This window comes from Eretmochelys imbricata, chromosome 8 (assembly GCF_965152235.1).
Source record: "Eretmochelys imbricata isolate rEreImb1 chromosome 8, rEreImb1.hap1, whole genome shotgun sequence".
NCBI classification, from domain to species: Eukaryota; Metazoa; Chordata; order Testudines; family Cheloniidae; genus Eretmochelys; species Eretmochelys imbricata.
The window spans coordinates 23,258,745-23,271,449 of record NC_135579.1 but is presented as its reverse complement, the minus strand read 5'-3'; the positions used below and the strand labels follow the sequence as shown (position 1 = coordinate 23,271,449).

Genomic DNA, 12,705 nt, shown 5'->3' with positions numbered 1-12,705 from the left:
GGGTGCCCTGCATTAGGGCAGTCAGATGGAAGTGTTGGTGGCTCCAGCCTATAAATGCACTGGAGCCTCAGCAAGACAGGAGGAGTTTGAATAGGGGAGTCCTACTCCATCAGAAGGGAGAAAGGAGATAAGAATATGGAATGGAAGAGGGGGGACAGCATCACTGTTCTCTTGTTCACTAGGACTGTTCATAAGCCAGAAGGACCCAGTTAAATGCATCCCCTCTCTCTTCCTTTGTCAAGACTCCGGGAGGCATGAAGGAACCAACTAGGTTAGAACTGGAGAAGAAGACTGAGCAAAGCCCCCATGCTTGCAGACTGTCTATTTATCAGGCTGAGTAACAATCATTTTGTACCGGGGTTGGCTGGGAGCTTACTATGCTGGAATTCTCTCCCACCTTGGGCTGCACAACCTGGAGCTACAGTTATGAGGGATTAGGAGGGGGAACTTTTTAAGGCATTGAGAGCCCCTTTGGTTTTCTACATTAAGCTACAATGGAGGTGCTCTTTAAATTGGAATGAACACATTTTGATAAAAAGTGTTGTACGGCCTGCTATGAAGCGGTTTGCACAGTTGTCTCCAGGGTGTACAGAAGGCTCGCCAAATGGTGCCTTTTCCCCTGGTTAAATGGGATTACAGAGTATTTCTCAAAGAACTCACATACAGCTTAAAGCCCCTCCAAAGATTAACTATTAAATTAATTTAGAAAGCCCAATGTGCCTTTCAGTAAAGTATCACTCACCAGCCCCACACAGAATGGGAGACTTGGGAATGGTGTGCTATCTTCACGGAGCAAAAGTTAGAGATGTACCTGCAAGATTGGGCAGGAACATGCAGTCATCTGGCAAGTCTCCACGGGTGATGATACAAATTAGAATTTATGATGCATCATCACACAGAACTACACAAATGATAGATTACTGAAGTTGTCTTGAAAGAGAGCTAAAGAGGAGGAAAGTCCAAGCGATCTTGGATTCTTCTGGCCTATGCGTGAAAGGCAGAAAATACTGGAGGGGAACCACTGGCTGTGCAACTGGTGTGAAGCTGAAGGTTTTGAGGAACACTGGGACACATTCCAGTGGGAGGGGAGGGTGTATGAAGGGGATGGCTTGCATCTCAGAGATGGGCAAGGGGGAGTTAATCATCTCAGTTGGAGACTAACTGGGAGCACCCACGTGGCCATTAACTCACCTTGCAAGGGAAGGGAGCTAACACACCAAATGCAGCTCAAACTCAGCATACTGTAAACAAACTGAACTGACATGGCAAATGCGAAGTGACAAAAATTTTCAGTTTCCTGTATACCTATGCTCAGAGCCTGGTAACAAGCCAGAGGAAATGGAAATTCTTACTCATGAAAAGACAATTAATATAACTGGCATCACTCAAACCCGGATGGACAAGTCACATGACTGGAACATTAAAGTTATAGAGCTTGTTCTAGGTTAGAAGGGGAGGGTGGCACTACATTAATAGAGTTAGTAGTTTTATTCAGTTATCAATAACTTGAACCACAACATCTTGATTGTAGGTGGATCAACATGTGACTACCAAGGTCAGGAAGAAGTAGTGGCTGTGGCCTGTTACAGACCACAGAATCAAACCAGAGACCAGGATGAATTACTATTTAAACATTTGGCTTATGGGTGGGAAGAAAAATTGTGTTATGGGGGAATTTCAAATTTGGCAGATATATGTGGGAGGTGTTATGCAGGCAGTAGTAAAATGTCCAACTTCCTAACACTTTAAATAATTTTCTCACACAAAATATTGCACCTGAGCGAAACACCAGATAACTATTTTACACCTCATTATGATAGAAAAAGGACAGCCACCAACTTCCAGTCCAGCGATTATTGTATCTAAACACCAGTGAGCCTCATGTTCAGTATCAGCAACCAGCGGACAGTCCCACCCACTGCTTTAAAAGGGAATTTTTTTCAAAACTGAGGAAAATTATGAACAAAATTGATTGGGAAGAATAAACTGAAACAGAAAAATGTGATTGAAAACTGGGAGTTCTTTAAAAAATTGAAGTTCTTTATTAGATGACCAAAAAGCCATAATTTCACAATCAAGAAAGAGGATAACTTTGGCTAAGAGCCCATCCTGCTCCAGTGGTAACAGTAGCAATTAGAAATAAAAAAGCAATACATAAGAAATGAAAACAAGGGGGAGAATAGATAGAAATATAAATGAGAAGTTGTGAACTATAGAAAATTGATAAGGTGTGAAGCTAAAGACCTCTGGGGAAAAAATCCATGGCTGGGCAGGGTTAAGGACAAAAAGTATATTAGGGGCAAAATAAATCCTAGAAATGGTAGAGGCCTAGTTACAGCAAGAGATGATAAAATTAAAAGGCAGAAGTGTTCAATAAATTTCTGTTGTGTATTTAGAAAGAAGTAGGACAATGTTTTTGTATCCCATAAGGATGAAGTACTTTCCAGTCCATTGGTACTCAGGTGGGTAAAAACAACATCCACTAGGGATAAACATTTTTAAAATCAGCAGGCCTGATAACTTGCAAGCAGGAGTCTTAAAAGAGTTGGCCGAGGAGATTTCTGGCCCGCAGATGTTAATTTTTAATAGATCTTGGCATACCAGTGAAATTTCAGAAGATTGAAAGAACGCTAATGTTGTGCCAATATTCAGAAAGAACAAGTGGGATGACCCCAGGAAGTATAGGCCAGTTGTCTGGGATTGATGTCAGGCTAAAATAATGGAAAAGCTGATAGGGGATTCCATCAATATAGCATTAAAGGACAGGAATATAATTAATGCCAGTCAACATGGTTTTATGGAAAATAGGTCTTGTCCAACAAACCTGATGACATTCCTCACAGTTACAGTCTTTTGTGGAAGTCATTTAGATACCTACATACTGCAACTTACATTTTAAAAGCTTATTCTGTGTTCCAAGAGTTCATGGTGATTGTGCACTTGCAAAAAACAAAACTGGTAGTATCAGGTAGTCGTTCAAGTTTTTTGTTTTGTTTGTTTTTTTAAACTTTGTTCTGTAAGGTAAATAATTTCCCCTCATGCATGTAAACTATTTGCAACCCTTTAAAAATCTGAAGCAGGAATATGATGCAGAAAGAAATCTACCCCTTAAATAGTTTGTAAGACAAGGCATCAGGCTGTTAAATCACTGACTGTGCCTTTACACATCTGATTTACATTTGTGAGCACCAGTGTTATTTGTTGATTAATCAGCCAGTCAAGAAAAAAGGTAAAATGTCAAATGTCCAGAATCAGTTTGGGATGCTCCAGTTTAAAAGTCTACTTTATATTTACAAAAGGTTTGTTATTTTTCCCTCTGAAGTGGTAGTAGACTGAAACCTCAGGGTGCAAACCTCAGCTCCATCACATCCTCTTTGCATTGCTCTGCTAGTGCAAAGAGGCTGTCAATCTTGTTTACACAACTAGCAGAGGAATCCCCTGTTGTAGGCAGAATCTCCAGGTGACAAAACCAGCACAGCAGGTTCTGACATCCCCCGCAAACTGCTCTTTGGGGCTGTTGCAGCCAAGCTATCGTTTAAAGCAGCCCTATGGCTGCTCTCAATTACACCAGGATCAACCAGCCTCTTCAAGCTCCTCCACCTCTGCTGTATCTAACAAGACTGGGCAGAGGACTGAGCCTTCTGCGAGAAATAAAACCCCGTCCCACTAGCGCAATTCATGATTAACGTCTGAACACATGGAAATCCTAGCGGCTGTTTTCTGTTGTTAAGTGAAGTGACATTTTAATTATGCACAAGAACTTAAAGTCCGCACAGGCCTCAATGTGAACCAGGGTCTTTTCCATTGACAGTTTAGTCCCCATGGACTTCATACACAGTGACCGCAGATGTGAGGTAGTTTGCAACAGATACTATACAGACAGCATGTACCCGGTAGCCAGAAACAAAAACTAGCCCATGAACTTTGCATGGCAGCAGGACAACTTTTATGAATAGCTAAGCAAAATCCAAATCTTCCCAAACACGAGGAAATCAGCAGCACTTAAAAACCCAACAGTAAAAGCTAGGAAATAGCTTGAGGGACTTGCCCCCGTTCCGGCACATCACTGGAAATGGGGCTCAAGATATGCGAGTTCTAAAGTAATCTATGGTGACAGGAAGCTGAAGTCAAGTGCACACAGCTAAAAAGTTTCAGGAATAAGTTAAAGGAGAGAACTGAAAATGAGTAAATAGCTATCGCTCGGTTATTAATTTAATATTTTAAATAAGTAATATTTTCAAATCAATGGTAAATTTAAAAGCTGCATCAAGGTTTTGGCCTTACTATTATAAAACTGGGTCAAAACAGAAAAAAACATGCTTAGCTACAAGCTAGCAAAAATACCACAACCCCATCTCAATTCAAACCCCACAATATTTGACTAGTACATCTGTGGAGATATTTTAAACCTTTCCTAGATTCAGAGACTCCAATACAACTTGAAGACGTTTTTGCAATCACTTTAACATCACTGATATTTGCATCTCATTATCCTAGCACCAGAAAGCACACAACATGTACTGAACCAGGCAGGTGAATTTTACTGACCTCATAGTAACAGTTAACACACCAAAAATATTAAGGCAGTTTGCATGTAGCTTCCAACTAGTCTCCCGAGAGTATCAAGATAAAGTAGAGAACTGGTGCCAAGTTGCCCAAGAAAAAATTAATGACATAAACTCTATAAGACAATGTTAAGATTAAAAGCCTTGCAATTTTTTTTTAAACCAGTGTCTTGCAAATTTGCTTTCTTATTTTTAGGTTACTTATGTTCATATTCATTTAAAAATTTGAAGGTTACCTTTGGTGAGAGGCCAAAATACAGAACAAAAATCACAAATCAGCCCAACAGAAACATCAAGCCTTTATTATAATGAAGATAAATTATGCCACAGAGGTCAGCTTGCTTCCTTGGCCACCACCTGGGACACCCACTGGCTAAGTGGAGAGAAGCACTTCTGATAGATTCACTAACACCACAAGACACCCATTAGATACACCTGTAACTTGGGCTCAGGCATGTGAGCATTTTGATCCAACTGAATTGCTTGCTAGACTGAAGTTGCCAAGAGTGAATGGGCCAGGGTAACCAACTTCCTTATTAGGGAAAACACATAATGCACTTGAAAAAAAACCCTACTCTGGGCATAAAGCTGTCACTGCAAAAGGGAAATCAAATGACTTGCTTTTTCATCCACATTTTAAACATTTCACCAAAGTGGAAATGTTTACCCTCAAGTCTATTTTCATTTGGATAAAGTGATTTTACATGTTAAATGATTGCTGAACCCTTTTATTGGTAGTTGCAAGCATGGTGTCACAAAGCTTAAAAGCCAGCTTTTTAATAGAAGCAGGCATAGCTCATGCTATCTGTTGTTGTTGTTTGGATTTTGAACAAAGTTGATGGAGTATGAGCCAGTTGAGGAATCCTGTTTGACCTGGAAATTTTCTGTCGACAGGCCAAAGGGTCGAAGAACCAAGTTCCCAAGATCTTTCAGCTTACCTGAAATGCAAAATTTAAAAATATATTAAACATATAACTCCAGCCTGTGTGTATAGGTGGGCTGAAAGATACTGAATTATCCATAGCTCCACAGGCTGGTTATACTATTTGAGACAGATGCAGTAGAAATCTCCACAGCGCATTCAATCCTTAGCCTTTGAGACCAATATTTTTTCCAATTATTGAGACGCAGTTACTTGTCCACTAGGAACTAAAAATAGATCAGCAAGCCATTGCACACTGTGTCCCGAAGAGCCTGATTCTCAGACACTAGAGCCATGGGGATTATATTTTAACTGGCTGCCTAGAAGTGTCTCTATTTTCCCTTACCAATCGTCAAGGCAAGAAATTACTTAAGACAGCAACAGCGAAGTGCTGCTCTCTCCCCAGCACTTCTATGTGGATTTAACTCTGATAACTGCACCATTTGTTGTTCCATTTCTGATCATTCTGAAAATTCTCAATTCCCACCTGGCTGTCAATTGAAACATCTTCAGTTTAGAAACAAGCTACGTAAAACATTCATTTAACTTTATAACTAACCCCAGAGTGCACATAAATCAGTAAAACTGTGTAAATATACACTTCTCAAAAACAGGTTTTGACAGTTCTCTCATTAGCTGGTAAACAGTGTAATTCCCTTGACTGGATTATGTTACACAGTGTTACTATAGTTAAATTATCCCTCTGGCCAATTAAGGAGCAGTATTAAAGGATTTTGAAGAGAGTTCAATCCAGTCCTATTCTAACAAAGAAAATGGCCACAATCAGAGGCCAATAGGGCAATGGAAGGCATAGTAAAGCTCAGAAGAGTTAAAAAGGATCCTCAGATTTCCAAAAGGAACAGCCACAGATTTCAAACTCATATTTACTCCCTATTTGTGAACGATGATAAAAATGTACATGTTGCTAGATGAATATAGCCACGTGTAATGAACGAACAAAGAAAAGGGAACCTGGTCTATACATACAAATGTATTTGCACATGCAGACTAAGAATTTAAGTTTCAGTGTATAACCACTTACTGATCATTTTGTCTGTAAAAGCCTGGTATTTGAGCACATAAGTAAGGACACGTAATTGCATTCCCACTGTTGAAAGTAAGGCCCTCTGAAGCCAACTTTAAAAACAGACAGACAAAACTAACGCCACCAGCTACTGTAAACTGCAGTTCTGGTTGTATAACAGTAGTGTAACAGGTATTATATTTGATACCAAAGTTAATACAAACTAGGGGTTTCTCCTATTGATTTAGTACTAATTTTTCAAGAATTAATATGTTTTGACTTCAGATTTCTGAAACTATTAGTATAACTGGCACCTCAGCAAGGTGGTGAAGGTGTTTAAGGGCTTGATAGTATCTCCTGAAAGTTTTCTTTATAGACAACAGGTAAAATCAGCCCCCCCGAAAAAGATGAAATTAAACAGACAGAAGGGAACAACAATACCCAATACTGGCCTAGTAACACCAGGCAGAGCCACTGGAATGAGGCTCAGACAGCTGCAGGATCAGCAGTAAGCCAGGCAGTGGATGTAGAAAGCTGGTTGGCTTTGAAGGAGATAAGAGGGCAAAGTCTATGCTGAATGATAAATGCAGACTGCTCCCCAGATAGCAAACAAATTAAATTGGAAGCCAGCGCTGGGCTTGGAGTAAAAGTCTACTTACGGGTTTTCTATCACTACAGCCAATCGTTATCCGCAGGGCTTTCCAAACAGACAATGGAAAGTATTTCAGGGAAAACAATAGTAGGTGGTGGAATAAAGGGGCTGGGAAAAGAACCACTAATCCTGTTTTTATTCATGATCTTGTATTTAAGAAACTTACAAATATTGCCCCCACCACTACAGAAAGGGGAACAAGCCTCTGCTTCTTAACATGTCCTGGAAAGACGTCTTCTGCACCAGCTCCCTACTCCCAAGCAGTGCAACCCTCATCTCTGCCACTTAAAAAGTTCCTCACAACAAAGTGCAGGACTTTGCCCAATAGTTAGAGCTTTACTGTTGAGACTAATTGTTACAGTGAAACAATAACTTCACAGAGCGCAGTCTGGCACCTAATGCATTTAGCATTTGTCAAATCATCACATTAAAGGAGCCCATGATAGCAAACAGTGCCTTGTCTGAGAAATATTACTTTGTTTTTGAATTTCCTAGGTTCTAACTTTAACTCTAATTCTTGGAAGGTAACGCACGCTCCACAAATACGCAACTGCAACCTTAACTTTCTCATAACACAGGTGAGTGTGTGGGATGCTTGGACATTTCTTAAACATACTGAAATATATCCCTTGCATCAAGGATGTGCAAGCTAGTCTGAAACAAGCTATTCTTATGCTACACATTGCTAATAAGCAGCAAAGAGAAAGTTGATAGCACTTTCAGTCACAGCTCTCAGTTGGAGTTCAACTCCTGCACATCGTTCCAAGAAGTCAGTAGCAATAAACTACAAAGGTCACTAATGTAACTTCCGGTGAATATGGAGCTCTGCAGGAGAGTACCCTGAGTAATTTCTGGAAACTCTTCAGATCTTCTTTCAGTTTCAATGAAAATGAAAGTTACCACCACTGGTCTTGTCACACTATCCCACTGATACAGGCTTACATACATAAGCAGAGACTCTTCTAGATATATTTTGTTTAGCACACTGCAAGTCAAGAGATCAGGTACAGATTTTACAAGGAGAGGCATCAAAATAAGAACCTACACAGACACCAAAATTATTCTCTCACTATAACTTAAGAAAAAACGGTTACTTACTTTCTCGTAACTGTTGTTCTTCGAGATGTGTTGTTCACGTCCATTCCACATTAGGAGTGCGTGCGCTGCGTGCAGGAGCGTCGGAAACGTTTTCCCTTAGTGGTTCCTGGTGGGCCAGCGGGGCCCCCCCGAGTGGCGACACTGAGCTGTACATATATACCCCCGCCGGCCCGACCCCCTCCAGTTCCTTCTTGCCGGTGACTCCGACAGAGGCGCAGGAGGGTGGGTGGTGGAATGGACGTGAACATCACATCTTGAAGAACAACAGTTACGAGGAAGTAAGTAACCGTTTTTTCTTCTTCGAGTGCTTGTTCACGTCCATTCCACATTAGGCGAATCACAAACTTACCTCTGGAGGAGGGTAGGAGTCATGGAACAACTGCTCGGAGGAGCGCTCTGCCAACTGCCGCGTCCTCTCTGGCCTGCTGGTTCACTGCGTAGTGGGTTGTGAAGGTGTGCACCGATTACCAGGTGGCTGCTCTGCAGATCTCCTGGATCATGACCTGTGCCAGGAATGCCGTGGAAGTCGCTTGCGCCCTGGTCGAGTGGGCCGTGACCTCCGGGGCCGGACCACCTGCGAGCTCAGAGCACGCCCGGATGCAGCTTGCAATCCAAGATGAAATCCGCTGTGCCGACACTGGGAGGCTTTTCATCCTCTCGGCTACAGCCACAAACAGCTGTGTGGATTTGTGAAAGGGCTTGGTGCGCTCCAAATAGAAGGCCAGTGCTCGACGCACATCCAGGGTGCGCAAGCTGCAGTGACTCGGGTCCATATGGCGTTTCGGAAAGAACACTGGCAGACAAATGTCCTGGCCCAAATGGAATTGGGAGACCACCTTAGGGAGGAACTTGGGGTGCGGCCAGAGCTGCACCTTGTCCTTGTGAAATACGGTATACGGTGGCTCAGAGGTGAGGGCCCTCAGTTCGGACACCCTTCTGGCCGAGGCAATGGCAACCAGAAATGCCACCTTCCAGGAAAGGTGGAGGAGAGAACAGGTAGCGAGGGGCTCGAAAGGGGGTCCCACGAGTTTAGAGAGGACCAGGTTAAGGTTCCATGGAGGGACTGGGGGGGGCGGGAGTATGGGAACACCCTCTCCAACCCTTTAAGGAACCGTCCCACCATTGGGTGGGAAAACACCGAGCCCCCTGAGAACTCCGGATGGAAGGCGAAGACAGCTGCCAGGTGCATTCTAAGTGAGGACGGGGCCAGCCCCTGCTGCTTGAGGTGCAGGAGGTTCTTGAGAATGGCTTGCACCAGGGCCTGGCACGGCTGTACCTGTTGGGGCTCACACCAACAGGAGAAACTTTTCCACTTGGCCATATAGGTAGCCCTGGTAGAGGGTTTCCTACTGCCAAGCAGAATTTGCTGCACAGGAAGGGAGCACTGGCTCTCCAAGGCATTTAGCCACAGAGCTTCCACGCCATCAGGTGTACTGACTGCAGGTCAGAGTGGAGAAGCCGCCCACCATCCTGCATGATGAGGTCCCGGTGTAGTGGCAGGACTACCGGGGCCTCCACGGACAGCTCTAGGAGCATTATGTACCAGTGCTGGCGAGGCACGCCAGAGCGATGAAGACCACGCCACCCTGTCCCTGCGTACCTTGAGCAGGACCTTGTGTACCAAGGGCAGTGGGGGAAATGCATACATCAAGCCCCCTCCGCACGGGACTGCAAATGCGTCTGTGACTAAGCCCGGGCCGTGGCCCTGGAACGAGCAGAACCATGGGCACTGGGTGTTGTCCCTGGTGGCAAACAGGTTTACCCGGGGAAACCCCCACCTGTGGAAGAGCGAAAGCATGACATCCGCTCTGAGTGTCCACTCGTGCATGCGATACGACCTGCTGAGGTAGTCCGCCAGCCTGTTTCGCACCCCCGGGTGATAGGACGCCTTGAGGAGAATGGCATAGGCTATACAAAAGTCCCAGAGGAGGAGAGGCTCGCGACACGGGCCCCGCCCTGCTTGTTTATATAAAACATGGCAGTAGTGTTGTCTGTCAGAACTGTCACGCTGTGACCACTCAGAGTGGCGTGAAAGGTCTGGCAGGCGAGACGAACCGCCCTGAGCTCCTTCACACTGATATGGAGCGACAGCTGTGCTCCAGACCACAATCCCTGCATCATGAGGTCCCCCAGGTGAGCCCCCCACCTGTGGTCTGATGCGTCCGTCACCAGCGTCAGGTCCGGCTGTGGGGCGGCAAAGGGGATGCCTTTGCAAAACCACAGGCTGCGACTGCCACCACCAGCAGGAAGTTCAGCACGTCCCTAGGGGCTGTCACTACCAAGTCCAGGGGGTCCCTGCCTGGGCGGTACACCCAAGCGAGCCACGCCTGCAGAGTCCTGAGTCTCAGTCTGGCATGCCTGACCACATGCGTGCATGCTGCCATGTGGCCCAGCAGCCGCAGGCAGCACCTGGCCATTGTCATTGGAAACTGGCGCAAGGAGGCCACCACTTGCTGGATAGCCCAGAATCGGGATAGTGGAACGCTTTCCCTGGCCTGCACCACCTTGTCCAGGACCACCCCTATGAATTCCACTCTCTGCGTGGGTATGAGTGTGGACTTGGGGACGTTGACCAGGAGCCCCAGCTCGAGGAACAATCTCAGGGCCACCTCCACATGGCCCTGCACTTCCGCCTAGGATCGGCCCACCAGGAGCCAGTCGTCGAGGTATGGGTACACCCTGATTCTCTGCCTCCGTAAGAAGGCCGCCACCACTGCCATGCACTTCATGAACACCCTTGGGGCCGCGGCTAGACTGGTAATGTTTTTGGCCCATGGTGAAGCGTAGGAACCGCCGATGTGTTGGGTGGATGGCGATATGAAAGTACGCTTCCTTCATGTCGAGGGCATGTACCCCGGATCCAAGGAAGGGATGATGGTGCCCAGAGAGACCAGGAGGAACCGGGCCTTGACCAGGAACTTGTTGAGGCCGCGCAGGTCTAGGATGGGGCGAAGGCCCCCTTTGGCCTTGGGGATGAGGACGTACCGGGAGTAGAACCCCTTCCCCCTCAGGCTGTGCAGCACCACCTCTACCACCCCTGCCTCTAGCAGCGAGCGGACTTCCTTCTCTAGGAGATGCTCGTGAGACGGGCCCTGAAGAGGGACAGGGAAAGGGGGTGGGAGCGGGGGAGGGAGGCGAACTGCAGCAAGTACCTGTTCCGCACCGTGCGTAAGACCCAACGGTCTGACGTAATGGTGGACCGCTCATGGGAGAAACGGGACAGGCAGTTCAGGAAACAAAGGGACAGATCCGGTGACTGGTCTGGTACGCTGTCCTCGGGTGCACCTTCAAAAGCCTGGCTTAGTGCCCGGCTGGGGTTTGTGCTGGCTTGGTTCTGGCTCGACGCATTATTGTTACTATTGTTGTTGCACTGTCGCCTGTTATCCCTGTCTTGCCTACGGTAAGGCTCATGCCTATGGCCAGGCTGGTACTGGCATTGAGGGGGAGGCTGCAGCTTAAAGGGCTTCCTCTGGGTCGCCAGGGTATGCATACCCAGCGACTTAAGTGTAGCTCGTGAGTCCTTGAGGCTGTGCAGCCTCGTGTCTGTCTGGTCCAAGAAGAGCCTGGACCCTTCAAAGGGGAGGTCCTGGAGTGTATTCTGGACCTCGGGCAGCAGGCCTGATTCCTGGAGCCACGCTGAGCGCCTCATGACCACCCTGATGTGACTGTTCTAGCCACCATGTCTGCCGAATCCAGGGAGGCCTGGAGAGAGGTCTTGGCTACTGCCTTGCCCTCATCCACCAGGGCCATGAACTCCTGTTGGGAACCTTAGGGGAGGTTGTCTTTAAACTTCCCCACTGCGGCCCAGGAGTTGAAATTGGGCCTGTTGAGGATGGCCTGCTGGTTCACAATCCTCAACTGAAGGCCCCCAGATGAGTACACCTTTCTGCCAAAAAGGTCCAGGCGTTTCGCCTCCTTCGCCTTAGGGGCCGGGGCCTGCTGTCCATGGCGCTCTCGTTTACTGCTGAGACCACTAGGGAGCATGGACTCGGGTGGCAGAACAGGAACTCATAGCCCTTAGAAGGGACAAAGTATTTACGCTCCACCTCTTGGCCGTTGGGAGCACTGGAGGCCGGGGCCTGCCATATAGTCTTATAGTTGGACTGAATGGTCTTAATGAGCGGGAGCGCTATTCTGGATGGACCTTTGGGGCTCAAAACATCCACCATGGGGTCCTCCTGCTCAACCATCTCCTCGGCCTGCAACCCCAAGTTCTGAGCGACCCTGCGCAGCAATTCCTGGTGGGCTCTATGGTCTAATGGTGGAGGTCCGAACACCTCTGTACCCGCCACTGCCTCATCTGGGGAAGACGAGGAGGTTAGCTGCTGCTTGACCCCCTCCGGTTGGTCCTCCTGCTCCCCTTCTCCCATGGGAGAGGCCTCCGGCTCAGGCTGGGGCGGGAGTCCATGGGACAGCACCGGAATCGGTGCCGGTCTCTCCCGTT

At 46.6% G+C, this 12,705-nt stretch overlaps 1 protein-coding gene across 6 annotated transcripts in view; it reads right to left on the bottom strand.

Annotated features, from left to right (window-relative positions):
* The window catches only part of TTC1 (tetratricopeptide repeat domain 1), a 70,899-nt gene that overhangs the window by 21,456 nt on the left and 36,738 nt on the right, over nucleotides 1-12,705 (bottom strand). For 4 of the 6 annotated variants that reach the window (XM_077824440.1, XM_077824438.1, XM_077824437.1 and 1 more), the window contains exon 8: nucleotides 4,852-5,503. The exons of the other annotated variants lie outside the window; for them this stretch is intronic. In XM_077824440.1, coding sequence (XP_077680566.1) covers nucleotides 5,367-5,503 — 137 coding nt within the window. In that variant the 3' untranslated portion in view covers nucleotides 4,852-5,366. Of the gene's footprint in view, nucleotides 1-4,851; nucleotides 5,504-12,705 lie in introns of those variants that run through there. 6 annotated transcript variants of the gene reach the window in all.